The sequence below is a fragment of the Hyperoodon ampullatus genome, assembly GCF_949752795.1.
Source record: "Hyperoodon ampullatus genome assembly, chromosome: 16".
NCBI classification, from domain to species: domain Eukaryota; kingdom Metazoa; phylum Chordata; class Mammalia; order Artiodactyla; family Ziphiidae; genus Hyperoodon; species Hyperoodon ampullatus.
The window spans coordinates 4,928,729-4,943,737 of record NC_136929.1 but is presented as its reverse complement, the minus strand read 5'-3'; the positions used below and the strand labels follow the sequence as shown (position 1 = coordinate 4,943,737).

Sequence of the window (15,009 nt, the reverse complement as noted above, 5' to 3'; positions counted from 1 at the left end):
ATAGCTCCCATTCTATTTGTACATCTTCTGTGGCAATGTGCACCTGATTTCTCCAGACAGATTGTTCCATTTTATCCTTTAACAGAACATTCTCTCTTATGTAGAGGAGAGATATTTCTAAAACACCTGCTTATAGAGCCTCATCCTTACCCCTAGACCAAAACTAAGTACTAGATAATAAGACTCCCCTTCCACATGACAAGTTTTATCAAATTAAAGAGCCTCGCTATGTCTCCCTGCGTCTTCTCTTTCTCAGGGCAATCATGTTCCCATTCATGGGGCACAGCTTACAGTCTTTTATTCTAGCCCATACAGTCTTGCATATCTTGGCACCTGCCATGTTTGCCTTGTCTGCTAGCTCTAGTTCAAATGCCGAGGCAATCTTTTACTCTACTTCCTCTCCCTCCCCAATCAATAAACTTACTAAGTATGGCTGAGTGCACAACTTCCGGGGGAAGAGCGGAAAATAACAGGGACAACCAAAACAAAACACAAAGCCAGGGAGCTAGTGGGTAGAGCAAAGGGCTCCAACATTTAAAATGAAACTTGGAGGCACATGAGACTTTGCAATGCCTGACAGACTACAAAACAAAGAATTTCCCCCAAGATTATTTTCACCCAGAGGTTTCCAGGAGATGGAGAGTCATTACAATGGTTTCTCCACTTGTCCTCCCCAAAAGGTTTGTACACAAAGGGGCTCAAGTTTCTTTGCAGCAGTCTAAGAGGATCCACTCGGTCTACAACCCAGCACATGTTAATTTTTAATCTAAAATAACAGGGGGGAAAAAGTCAAGCTTTAGAAATGAAACATTTTCACCCTAGCTGAATTTTTGTTTTCTGTTTCATTCTAAAGAATCACCATTAGTCACCTTTCTAGAGAAGCAGAAGGAATGTAGATGTAATAAAACTGAGAATTTTACCGTGCAGAATGCAAAGTCTGCTTATGAAACTCTCGTAAATGAGTGGTGCTTACCAGAAAACTTATGTGAGATCTCAAGTGAAGCAATTTTACTGATTTTCCCATGGCTTCTGTTTTAATGAATTGCTACCATTTATTGGGCATCATCAAGCCCTAGGTTAGGTACTTTAATCTGCATGGGAGTCTCTTGATTTCTCCCCATAACTGTCTTATGAAAGAGATGCTAGAATCCCTACTTTAAGTTGGATGATGTCATATAACTAATAAGTGATGAAACTTGGAGTTGAACCCAGTTTTCCTCAATACTTCTTTTAACCATTTTACTATACTTCTCTATTAGGTTTAAAATTAATTTCTATTTTTATTTTTTTAAGTTAATTTCTATTTTTAGAACTTGCTATCAAACATATCAATATTTTTTAAGAAAACGTATAGCAAGATAGCCATATTTAATTCCATGGACTCTCTAAATATGTCACTGAACCCCAGGGCAGCACATTCCTAAAGAAAATAGTTTGCAGTAACACACATGATATAATTATTTATGATCTCATATTTACAGCCAGTAACTATTTTATACTATTTGAAAATGAATATTCTACTTTAGTTAAGCATATTCAGGATAATAATTGTGCTTATTGTCTGAAATCCTGAAATTAAAGCATTGTTCCTGTTTAAAATATAAACAACAAAACAAAGGATCTTAGATGCACAGCACAATGTACAAGATAAAACCTCCCTCCTCCCCAAGAGTAAGCAACAGGTCAGAGCCCAGCATCTCTTCTTTGGGATCTGGTGCCTTCACTAATTTTTTCTGAAAGTGGTACTTTCAATACCGTACTCCCATCTGGGTCCTAGATCAAAAGCTACAAATATTCTCATGTTTATTTCATCATAAAAGATTTATTTCTTTAAACTCTCATCTTCCCACCTATGTCATTTTCTTTTCCTTTTCACGGCTGAACTTAATGAAGAACAGTTTGGACTAGTTCTTATTTCCTCCACTCCAACTCATTCCTTAATCCATCACAATTTGACATCTCTTCCATCATTCTACGAAACTACTCTTACAAGGTCAATAAGACTTAACTGCCGAGTGCAGTGACCTATTTCTAGGCTTCATCCTATATGTTCTTTCTGCAACATGACACTCCTGACTCTGTATCTTTCTTAAAATGCTTCCCTGTATTGTTCAGATCATCACGTGCTAATGATTTTCTCTCTCCTTTCCTTCTACCTCTGCCTCTCCCCCCCACCCTCCTCCATTCTCTCTTCTGTTCTCATTCCCCCATTTTCACTCTCATTTCTTGTTTCTTCTCAGTCTCTATTCTTGGCCCCTTTTCTGCCCAAACCCTTTAATATTGCTCTTGCTCAGAATTCATCTTTGACATTCTCTCCAAGTAATCTGTTTTGTTCAATCATCTCATCTCTGCCCACAGCTTCCTGGATCAAACTACACGACGCGCAGAGAGTAAACTTCACAGCCAGAGGCCCTACTTACATGGTATACTATCTACTGGACATCTCCTGATGTCATTCTCTCCAAAAATGGACTCCTGTTTCTTTCACTAGTTTCAATCCCAACGTGTTCTTCCTCCTGTATTTCCTATCTCATTAGATGTGTCCACATCCAGAGTCTCACCTTTTATAAAGTTTTTTTTTTCCCTTGCATGTTTTTTTTAACATCTTTATTGGAGTATAATTGCTTTGCAATGCTGTTTTATTTTCTGCTGTATAACAAAGTGAATCAGCTATACGTACACCTACATCCCCACATCTCCTCCCTCTTGTGTCTCCCTCCCACCCTCCCTATCCCACCCCTCTAGGTGGACACAAAGCAGCGAGCTGATCTCCCTGTGCTATGCGGCTGCTTCCCACTAGCTGTCTATTTTACATTTGGGAGTGTATATATGTCCATGCCACTCTCTCACTTCATCCCAGCTCACCCTTCCCCCTCCCCGTGTCCTCAAATCCATTCTCTACATCTGCGTCTTTATTCTTGTCCTGCCCCTAGTTTCTTCAGAACCTTTATTTTCTTCTTCTTTTTTTTTTAGATTCCATATGTATGTGTTAGCATACGGTATTTGTTTTTCTCTTTCTGACTTACTTCACTCTGTATGACAGTCTCTAGGTCCATCCACCTCACTACAAATAACTCAATTTCATTTCTTTTTATGGCTAAGTAATATTCAAATCCTTCCTCTACATAGTAACTGGTAAATTTGAACTCAGAAAAGTCTCTTGAATCTTGCTTTCTTCTCCACTTCCATAGCCATCATAGTCATTTAGAATTTTCTGTCCATCATGGTAGCCACTAGCCACATGGGGCTATTTAAATTAAAACTAATTGAAATTAAGTATAATTTAAAATTTAGTTTCTGGCATCACTTCACCCTCCTCCAACCTATCGCCACATTGCTGTCAGGGCTAAGTTTTGAGAAAAACAAACCATCCCAAGTAAATCACTTGATTAAAATTCCTCTCTGATATTTTATCACACAGAGAATGAAGTTCAAAAAGACTTGGCACGGGATACATGGTTCTTCACAACTGAGCACTACGATCTTTCCAAGGTATTTCCTACAGCCCTTGCCATATACCTTACTCAACGTATGAGTGGAACTATGTCCCCCAAAATTCATACGTTGAAGCCCTGACCCCCCAATGTGACTATATTTGGAGATAAGGCTTATAAGAAGCTAATAAAGGTTAGATAAATGTTAAGATTCCTAAGTGTTATAGATGTCAGGCAACGTGTACACAATTCTCAACTAATAAACTCAACATCTTTTAAAACAATATGGTAAAAATTGGACTGTTGTTTAAAAATTATAAACAGAAAGTGATTGTATCTTATCTAACATGAATTCAGAGCAGGAACTATCACAGATTTCCGAAGTTCACTTCCTTCCCTGCAAAGCTGTACATTTATCCTTTCTCTGCTCCACTCGAAAAACAAGAGCAGAAGTCTAAGCGCTCTGCTGATCGTCACACCATTTATTCATATTCATATCTCCCTCTAAGACTTCGCAGTGATGAACCAGGGATTCCTGGCCATTCATTCCAGCTGTCTAGGGCTCCAAAATTTCTGTCATCTTAGCTCTCTGTATCATCTATAAAATGTTTTTAATGATAAAATAAAAAGAAGTATATATGGTGAGGTTTTTAATAGGTGTTAAACCTATTTGTGGGTTATTCTTATCTCTTCACTCTTTGGTATGATTGTAATGATCATAACGAAGGGGAAAAAGAAAATAACGATCAAGTGAGGAAGTGAACTTGATCTTTAACACTACCAGCTATTTGACCTTGGAACAGTTAACTTTATGTCCTCGCTTTACTCATCTGTAAAATATGTGATAGTACTTACCTCATAAAGATGACGTGACTATTAAATGAATTAGACTAGTTTCTGACTTCTAATAAACTCTAAAGCTTGTTAGCTACTACTGAAGCTCGTTCCAGCACTTAAATTTCTGAGTGATTCAACTCACTTTCTGAGAAAACTAATAACACATTGTCATGATCATCCATTTAAATCTTAGTTCAGTTTTCTTTTCAAAGAAACTAAGTCAGTGATAGTTCAGTAGGAAAGAGACTGATCATTTTTGATGTCAGTAGAGATGCAGAGAAGTAAGACTTCTGAACTTCGGGTTTCCTATGGGACACAGGCCCTGCAAGTGAAGCTTCCAGACACCAGGAGAGGATTCAGCCAGATGAGAGCAAGAAGGCACGCTGACAGGAAGAAGAGGAGACCAAGGGGTGAAGATTCAGAGTTTTGAGCAGAGCCCAATTTCCTTCTCAAGCAGGGCAGAGCAGCTGACATATAAAATCCCAAAGTATTTCCAAAGAAGTAATTATTGCATTCACCCATCACGCACACATGTAGATACACTACTGCTGCTGCTAAGATCGATAACACTATTTAAACACATAGTAAACTTGTATTTTTTGCAGGATATTTTTCTTTTTACCACCTGTGGTAACATCTACAACTTTTCTTTTTAAATAAATGACTGTGTGTAGAAACAGACTACCAAGGGAGAGGAAAAATCAACTATTACCTTTTAACACTTTAAACACCCAAGAAGTAAAATATTTTCATGCATTCTACTACAACACATAGTATAAGTCATTAACTATTTATTACCAAAGAAAGGCAGATGTTAACTCTTGTTTCCAGTTTTAAAGAATCAGAGTAAATTAAAACATTTTATTACTATAATTTCATGATTTGTATTGTAAGGTTTAATTGCTTATTAATTTAAGGTAAAACTTAAATTTAGTGTTTCACAGCATCTTGTAATGTAAACTTTAAAAAAATATGACTATGTTACAATCACTTCAAAAGAGAACAATGATAAGATCTCTCTAAAATGAATTCCTAAATTAGGTGTGGTAGTATTCTGTGCCTACTTAGCAACTTGTATCTTCAAAACACTATATGAATATCAACTAGTTATTCCAGTATGACAGAAATAAGTAAAAAAGGAAACATGGCCCATCATTACAATGTTAAAAGAAAAGTAAAAAAGGATTAGTAATTTCCTAGGTTTAATAAAGTGAACAGGTGAAGAAAGAATAAACCCGAACTATGTGAAATACTATGAAAAGCCAAAATGTTTTCTCTTAAAACCAACCCATACTTTTGAAAAATTCTAAATTTTAGCCATTTATATAATCTAAAATTAGAGACAAAAATAAGGAGGCTGAGGCGCCTCTAATCAAATAGTTGATCAGTCTCACAGAGACAATCATCCAATTTCTGCATTCATGTGCTCAGCGTATTAGTGAACACTAGTATAATGACAGTTCTGGCTAAAAGACAGAAAATCCACAGCCAAGAGGCCCATCCTTGACTCTGGTCCTCTATGCATCCTTCTCCTTCTCTCCATGTTCTCTCCTGGTACATTCCTTAAACTTTGCACCCAGTTGGTTCACTTCTCATCTACTTCCTCAGTCCAGTCACTACCTATTTGCTCCCCTGCCCTCTGGCTATGTCCTACCTACTGCTTTTACCACTTTAAAAAAATTAAGTCGCTTTTTCATCAGTTGAACAAATGAGGTTATTATGTATTAATTACTGAGGCTCAGGAGCTAAAAGGTCTTTCCACTTTGGTTGGCACTCAACTAGAACAGTGGTTCTCAACCTGGGCTGCACATCACCAGGGAAACTGGAAAATCCCAAGCTCATGACACAAGCCAGACCAATGAAATTAGAATCTCCTGGGGCTGGGGGTGTCTTCAAAGATTCCCAGGATATTCTAATGTGACCCCAAGGACCATTGATCTAGAGTAAATGTTCACTGATATTGAAGAAACATCTCTTCAGTGTAAATCAATAGAAAGCATACAACAACATGATTGGAGCCTAGTCAATGTGAGGTCAACTTAGAAGATTAAGATTAAAAAGGAAATTGGGAATGGAAATGAAAGCAATAGGTCAGATAATTCAAACCAAAATAGTACTGTGTTTCAAATAGTTATCTGTATATTTGTTCTTTTATATTCAATCTAGTATGAAAATATATCTTAATGGATTATAATTTATTTGTGGGGGGGCATGAGACTGAGAAAATTATTTGATTTCCTTTCCTTCACATTTTAATTCACCTTGCATATGCAGACACCAATCTCATCTAATTAAAGTGATTAAAACCAAGGTATAACAGCAATTATTAAAACTTTGTGGTTATGCCCTATATAGCTACTAATTTGACCCAGTTACAAGTCCAAAGTTAAAAAAGAATAATCATTCTCTGGTCTATAAAGCAACAGCATATAACATTGAGATAAAATTTGATAAAAATAGAATAAAATTAAGATAAAAATAAAACACATATCATAAATCAGTAGTTATATACGGAGCAAAAACATGAAAATGAAAATCTGGGTTATAAAAACAGTTATGAAAGTGGCTTTGATACTATAAATGGCCTTATTAATGGTTAATGTGATCATCTGAAGGTTAGACTGTTTGATTTTACAGAGAAGCAATTCATCTATAAAAATATGATTTAAAAATAACACAGTGGTATAATATAAAAGAGATCTATTTGCAGACGTATTCCACACTCTGGACAGTGTCATAATTTGTACAATAGCATTTAACCAAGTAAGAGCAAAATAATATTTTAGATTCAATATTTAAGTGGGAAGAATTGTTAGATATTTTATTTCCTTATAAAAACTATTTTTAAGAATCTATAGTATATGACATCAAAATAAATAAGGACTTAAAAATGCCTTTTTTTTAACTTGCACATTATGTAACCCAAATTCTATGTCCTCAAACTGGTTAATGTTTCTGAGTCATTTCTGCAAACAATACAGAAAGCCCTGAGTATCACGATTGTTATATATGCAGAACACTGGCAGAGTATTCTTTTGGTCATTGTCTGTTAAATAAAAATAGGCAATATAATTTGCTTTAATACAAAATTATAATATAAAAATGTAAGAATGCATAAATTCTTGATAGTATAAAGATTAGAATCTATTCTGAGAGAACTAAAATACAGATGATGCAGTGATTTATGTTAGAATCTAATCTCACACCCACTTTCCCTGACCATCTGTCTTAAGGAATAGTAAGTCAATAAAACTACCATTAACAAAAGTTTACCTGTAACATAGAAGTTTATATTCCCTAAATATCCCAGTTTTGTAATATGTAATTTCAAGAATGCTTAGGAGGTAAAGAATGGCATATTTAAGAAAACATCTTTATTTAAGTAAAAATTCAGGCATGTTAATAATATACATATGTAATTCTGTAGTTTAGAATAGTGTATTTTTTAATATTTCCAGCCAATTTGAAGATTTTCAGATTCTTATTGTATGTCCAAAACATTATTTTGAATAACACTACAAAATCCAGAGAAGAATTACTGTCAAATTTTTGCTACTTGATTTATGTAATATAGCAGCTTGAATGCTATAGTCTAAATGATACATGCAGAAGTTCTTGTTCTTTATTTTACTATAAGTTACTTCCTCGATAAAAGTGTATATTTACTTTAAAAATTAAACCAGCTATTTCTATGAATATTAAAAAATATTCTTGGGTGCAAATGATTCCTATTATATGTTGCAAACAAAGGTTCGCTAAAGAAAATCCAAGCTATATTTGATCTGCAACTACTATGGGCCCAAGACAATATGATTGGATTAGATCAATATTAAGGTGTTTTTTGTTTTGTTTTGTTTTCAGTATAATGGGCCAAAAGCCCTTTAAATCAAGTTCAATAAAAATTAAATTTAATCCATTTTAATTTTATATGTATATGGACTGTGGCATTTTTTTTAACAGGGGAGATTATAAAACTAGAGGGTAATAACATGACCTAACTTTTAAAAGTCAGAAATCACTGTATTAATCATTTAATTATATATGGGTATACCAGAGTTAATATATTGCTCCTAAAATATGGATTCTACTAATTTGTATAGCTAATATTATTGCATATATTCTCCTGTCTATAAATTTATAAATACACTAATAAACTATTAAATTGGATTTTTTCATGAATATATTACCAATTCCAGAAATATAATGCATTTACTTTTAATGTAGCCTAAGACTTTGCTGTTAACCTTAAAATGTGGAAAATTTTGCACAGACTGTATCTTGAACATTGCTCCTGAAGATAGTCATCATTTCATAATTATAAGTATGCTTGAAATAAGTAAAAATGTTCAGAAAGAAACTCAGACACATTCTTCAAAGACTACAAGTAGCACTCTAAGCCATGTAATATACTTGGTACGTGGATGTGTTTGTGGTTTTGCAGAATCATAAAGAAGCTGTATATTAAGCTCAGGAGCTAATCAACAGATTTGTGAGTTATCAACCAAGAACACCAAACACTGCCCCCCTCCAACCCCCAGTACCTAAAATCTGAAGCTGCGTGAGAACAGTTATCGTGGAATAAATGTTTCAAGTGTTTCCAGCTGACAAACAAACAACCAAGAAATAGCTATAAGGCATCACAAGTAATAAATCCTGTGTTGTGGAGATGAAAAACTCAAATGTCTGTGTTTACTTTTCAGTGTGAAGAAATGTTTCTAAAAAGGAGTTCAGATTTTTCTAATGTGCTTCTGTGTATACAGCTCACAACTACTACTTTATATGAGAACACAATCCAGAAGTAGTTCATAGCATTACACATTAATTTGACCTACACTGTACTTTATAGCTATGATGATATAAGTATAAAGTTGGTGATGATTTCAGGTCAAGAGGAAAATATACATTTATACATATTTAAAACTTGAATATTTAAACAAAAACGTATTTGCCAGACTTATTTGAAAATATGCTCTAGTATATTGACAATGTAGACTATCATTTAAATACTGAAACTATACAAATTGGAATTACTAGAAATTTCTATGAGAGTTTACAGTCAAGGAAGCAAGCAAATTCAAATTATTACAAGGGATCACTTTTAAACATAAATATACTGAAACCTTTGCAAGCTTTTTATTAGTAGTAGAATTAGTAGGCACATCAGTTTCCTTGCAATTCTGATGCAACGTATCTTGTCAAAATAAATAACTGCAATAAATACACTAGTCATTCATTATTAACTTCTACCATTAAGATTAAGTTTAATTCCCAGGCATGACTTACAGGGGTATGGTTAAGAAAAATATGTAAAAAACCTTAAAAATCCATTTATCTAATGAAGTAGCATTCTAAATTAATGTTGTAAATGCAACATTATTATTTGCAAAGAAGGTATGTTTCTGGTCTTAAAGAATGTTGGCAAAACAAGTTTAGTTTTAGTTTAGCTTAGTTGTCAAAAGCACAACTAATCAATCCAAACTAAAATACAGCCCTTGAACTATGTTCATTTTAAGTAGGTATCCCTTAGGCCAGTTCTCTTGTGAAAGCATCACAGAATCGTTTGATCCATACTGCCCCTGATTATGCTTTCTGAGTACAAAGCAAGTGAGGTCAAAAAGGGACATTTGCTGTGTTCCTTTGGAGAGGCTGGGGAAGTAATGAAGAGAAAGGAAGAGAGAGAGAATGTGGTGTGTTATTTATTTTGAAAAGCAATACTATTTTATTGCACTCTTTAAGAAATTACCTTTGGAACAAAACATTAAGGCTTACTGAGATTCTGTCATCATTTCTTCCCTACTAAAAGGTCACTGCAGTATCTTCATCTTCAACAGAGCTCTGAGCAAATCTCATTTCAGCACCACGGACAGCAACACTTCTACTAGGACAACCGCCCATGGTTGCATTAGCCATTTCTTAAGAAAATTGCATACACTTCTTTGTGAATCAGCAAGGATTATAGCCATTATTATATTAATAGGAAGGGGTTAAAGGTGATATACGTTATTAATCAGTTCAGTATTTTTCATTCATAGATCAAGCATTTGCCAATTAGTACTGCTGGAGAGCATCCTGAAAATTCAAGCTAATTACATAAGGTGGCTGATAAAAAATCTAACATCGATCAGTTATCACCAGATACTTAATTAAAACTTTCTACTCATAATGAGTCTCCGATCAACAACTATACAAGTTTCTAAGAGAAAACAGGAAACGTATGTGAGTAAATACGCTTAGGTAGGCCCACAGACTTTCCAAACAGCCAGAACTACCCCTGTAAAACAAGTAAAACACTTTTTTAGCTCTTCCTACATGAACAGCCACAAACACTTTCTCTTGTCCCCAACCAGCTGAATGATGTCACAATCAGAGAGCTCATGTGTAAGGCCCATAAGCCAGACCATACATGCCTGTCTCAGACTATTCTGATTTTAGCTGCGGTCATCAGTATGCAATCCCATCACTGTCTTCCTAACAAGCTTCACTCAATTCCATTAAAAAAAAAAAAAAAAGGCAACACAGTTTGAACCAACTCCATAGCACTGGCTTTATTATCTTAAAAGACCAGCGTCTTCCTGACCTTCCCAGGATCCCAGAAGAAGGCACCAGTCCACCAGCAATCCACGGGATAGTCCCAAATCAAGCAGCAAGTCAAGCTCTTATAACCACAAAAACAACGGTGAAGTAACAAAAAAACCAGAGTCCAGAAAACATTTTAACACTCTAGAAAGATGCCTCAGCCAAACACACACGGATATAAAAGCGCAAGGATGGGGAAAATCCAGTGTTCCTACCTTACAGTCCTCAGGACACGATTTCACCGAGTACTCCTCCGACTGTAAGTATTTATGGAGCACGCTTTCAAACTCTTCGTATTTCTCCTGAGCGTGGTGGTCGTAGTCCTGGTAAGCCTCGACGCACTGCCTGCAAGTGGTCATCTCGCCGCCCTCCTTGAGCACCACATCCAGACTGCAGTTCAAAGTGTTGGGACTGGACAACCCCGAGAACAACTCCCAAAGTGTGTAGGAATTACAAAATGAAAGGTAAAAATCCGACAAGTTCCAGAGCGGGGCTGGATGCGTGCCCCTCACCTGCTGCTCCTCCTCCCCGGCCGCCACCCCCCGACTCCAGTTCCTGGCGCACACGGCGTCCGCGCTCTCCACCGTGAAGCACTGGCCCGAGGAGGCGCCCTGGGGGTAACAGGTCTCCAGGCGCCACACGGGCTTGGCAGAGTTGCCCAGAAGAAGAGCCTTGCCCCGGTTGTTTCTGCCTCGGCTGCCCCTGCCGCCACCGCCGTCTCCCGGGGAGGGGGGCAGGGTGGGGGACGAGGAGGCGGCGAGGAGTCTGTGTGCCTGGGCGGCGGGCGAGGACTCCCCCATGCTCGCCAGGAGCGCGGGCCAGGAGGGCTCCTGCTGCCGCTGCCGCTGCTGCTGCTGCTGCCGCTGCCGCTGCTGCTGCTGCTGCCGCTGCTGCTGCTGCTGCTCCTTGTCCCGGGTCCGGGTCAGCTTGGCCTCGGCGCAGAACCACAAGTGATCAGAGAGCAGGACTGTGAAAAACAAGAGAGATGCCAGAGACAGTCGCCATTTCTGAGCCCTCTCTGAATCGATGAACGGTTTCTCGTTCTCCCGGGGTGCCGCCAACCAGATTTTTAACCCGTCGTCATACTGCCGACACATCCAAGCACCCCTGGTCATATTTTGGGAACGCACAGCCCTGGCCGACTCCACCGTGAGGGCTCCTGTGCCGGTGTCACCACGATATGCATTGACTTAAAGGGTTTAATTTCCTTATCCCCTCCTCCCGTTTCTTCTCTCTCCCTCTCCCTCTCCCTCTCTCCCTCTCTCTCTCCCTCTTCTCTCTCTCTCTCTCGTTTTGCCTACATAAATATTACCAGGCTTTGGAGGAAGATATGACTTGCTTCCGACCTAATCATCAGCCGACCCCATCCTCTGTAGAGTGGGAAACAATAATGCAGAGAGAGAGGCGGAGAGGGAGGTGGTGGGGGAGAGAGAGACAGTCGGAGGCTGGGGCTGGCGGCCGGCGGTGAGCGGAGTGCAGGAGGTGATGGTGGAGGCGGCGGAGTGGCTGGCGCTGCCCCTCTCACCCAGGCACTGTCAGGGCGCGCGTCCCCATGGCCCCGCCGAGGACAGCCCTCTCTCGCCCGCCGGGGGCATGCCGCGTCTCCGCTGCCCGCTGGCGGCGACCAGAGCGCCTCCCCAGCTCCCTCCTCTCCTCCTCCTCCTGCTCCTACTTCTCGCTCTCTCTCCGCGAGTCCGGAGCTTGGGCCGCCGCCGCCGGCAGGGCTCTCCCTCCCCCCCACCCCCCACCCCGCGCTCCAACTGCCGCCGCCGCCGCCGCAGGTCTGCCCGCGGGCGCAGCCGCCGCCGGGCTCCGACTGCTGACGCCGCCTCCCCCGGACCTCGGGGCCGAATCGCCGGGGCTGGGCCTCCGGAGAGCCACAGTCATCTTCAGTCCCCGGCTAAGTTGCCGCCATCTTCGTCCTGGAGAAACACTTTTTTGGGGGGGAGCGCTGGGTTTTGCGTCATCTCCTCCCGCGCCGAGATGTCTCCATCCTGGCGCATTGGCACGGGGCTCGGCCGGGGCGGAGGAGGAGGGCGCGGACGCCGGGGTCCGGCGCGGGTGGGGGGATCTGCACTGCTGCGCTCCGACGCTCGCTCTTTCCCTTCCGCACACCCCTCCCCGCGTTTTGGGTTTCTTCTTACTGTTATCACTGGGAAAAGTCAGAATGCGGACCGTAAGGTTGAGGACGCCTGCTAATTTCTTCAGCATCTCCCGCTCCCTCTCTGACTCCGGAAAAAGTCCAAGTTGCCGGCGGGTGGTTAGAGGCTTCTAGCGGGGCGAGGGTCTGGGTGTCACCTCCTTAACTAAAGAATAGTCGACTTCAAATGAAAGGTTGGGGGCATGAGAGTGAACATGAATTGGCTGGCGGAGGTGGAGGAGGTGACATCTGATCCCTCTGCATGTGCCTCAGGATCCCTAGACAATTAGAGATCAACAGCTTTCCGTGCATCAAATCATCTTAAATGATTTTAGTATACGGAAGGGATATGTGTGCGCATCGACAACTTTAGCTGTATATAGGACAGCGACATTTTTCATAAAGTAGAAGGAGATTAGAAGTGGCCTCACAGAGTCTTAGGAAAAACTAGTAAGACCTCGGCTACCAAGGCTCACTGCCCAGCGCAGAGTTTCGAGTTCGACACCCTGACCTCGGAGGATTTCCCCTCTAGCCTGCAGCACCCCAAGCTCCCGGGACTCCCGGGACTCCCGCTCCGAAGGCCTGCGCCCCAGCCCCCACCGAGCGGGGCTTTGCTGTCGCCCAAGACTTCCGCAGCAGCGGGCCACCAGGCTGCCCGGGTGGCAGCCGCGGCAACCCGAGCCTCTGGTGCCCCTTAGCGTTGGCTCTCGGCGTTCCGAGAAGGAAAAGCGTCAGTCGCGCTGGGAAAACCAGGGGTTCTCTCAACCCCGCCTCACGTGGATCAGTGCTGGGGGCAAAGAGCAGTCTCGTTTTATCTGAAGACCCTGCCCACTTCGCCCCTCACTCCCACCAGCGCTGCGAGGGAAGGAGACCGTGCGCCTCCCCGTGCGCGCGCACCCGCAGCGCAGCACTGTCCTGAGCTCTCTCTGGCTGTCGCAGAGGACAGCGGTTTGTTCCACCGGGCACTCACTGTGTCAACCTCCCTTCCCTGCTTTCTAATGACTCTACTATTCTGTAAGGTGCACATTCACATGGGCAGTGTTAGGGTGCCATCATTCTAAGCAGCTATGTTGAGAAACCAAAAGGATGGATCATCCCTATTCACATTCCTTAAGTGTTGGCAAGAGGGAGAAGTAGATATTTTTTAAAAGGCGAGTTGCAAAAGATAATGGGCCGGATTCAACCAACCAGTCCTTTCTGCGGAATACTAAATTTTACCCATGTAAACTGTAAGTTTCTAAAAACGATATGCAGTGACCGTCAAAGCTTGGTGCAATTTGACAGCCTGTTGATCTGTGTCATGTAATGTTTTACAAGACAACCTGTGTAAGTATACCATTCTGGTACTTTGGCTTTTAATGTGTTGAATTTTAGTTACATTAAAGATCTAGAAACTAAAAGATATACTTTCTATGGCAGGTTTGTCCTTACCTTATAGCACCTTTCAGTAAGCAAATTTCCATGTTGAAAATTAAACATGAAATGAAAACATTTTATCTGAGCTTTGTATAGGAAGCCAGCATAAGCTGAGGAAATAGTCTTTTCAATTCTTCTCTCTTTTGATAGCTTAAATTATTTTGACATTGAATACAATATTCTCTCAACCAGTGATATGGATAAAGATATCCTTTGGAAAAATCCCTGTAAATTTTAGAAAGCATTTTGTTTGGTCCTCTACTTGTTTCTTAAATTTAAAACTTCAACCCTCTTAAACCAAATCAGATTTAAGTACACATAAAGTCTGCTTGTAGACATAAGTGAATATATCGGTGTGGCGTTTTCTATTGTATAAATAAATACAATACATGTGGAAGATAATATCAGAAGTCTTGATTTCTACCTCTCGATAAAAGACCTTGCAGAACATGAAATTGAACATATCATATTCTAAATCCTGAAATGATTCTCCCTCTCTTTTGTTTTGAACTTGTTGGCCCTTTGTGATAAAATATAGATGAAGTATAATAATCAAGGCCTTTCTTTCTATAAACACAGGGTGAGAGGATTTTTTTAATTAAAAAA

At 40.1% G+C, this 15,009-nt stretch overlaps 1 protein-coding gene across 1 annotated transcript in view; it reads right to left on the bottom strand.

Moving 5' to 3' along the window:
* NALF1 (NALCN channel auxiliary factor 1) overlaps window positions 1-11,962 on the bottom strand; it is a gene marked incomplete at both ends in the record, with an annotated part of 589,883 nt that extends 577,921 nt beyond the window's left edge. The window contains one exon of the mRNA XM_079721789.1: window positions 11,063-11,962. Coding sequence (XP_079577915.1) covers window positions 11,063-11,962 — 900 coding nt within the window. The remainder of the gene's footprint in view (window positions 1-11,062) is intronic.
* Window positions 11,963-15,009: the final 3,047 nt, after the last annotated feature.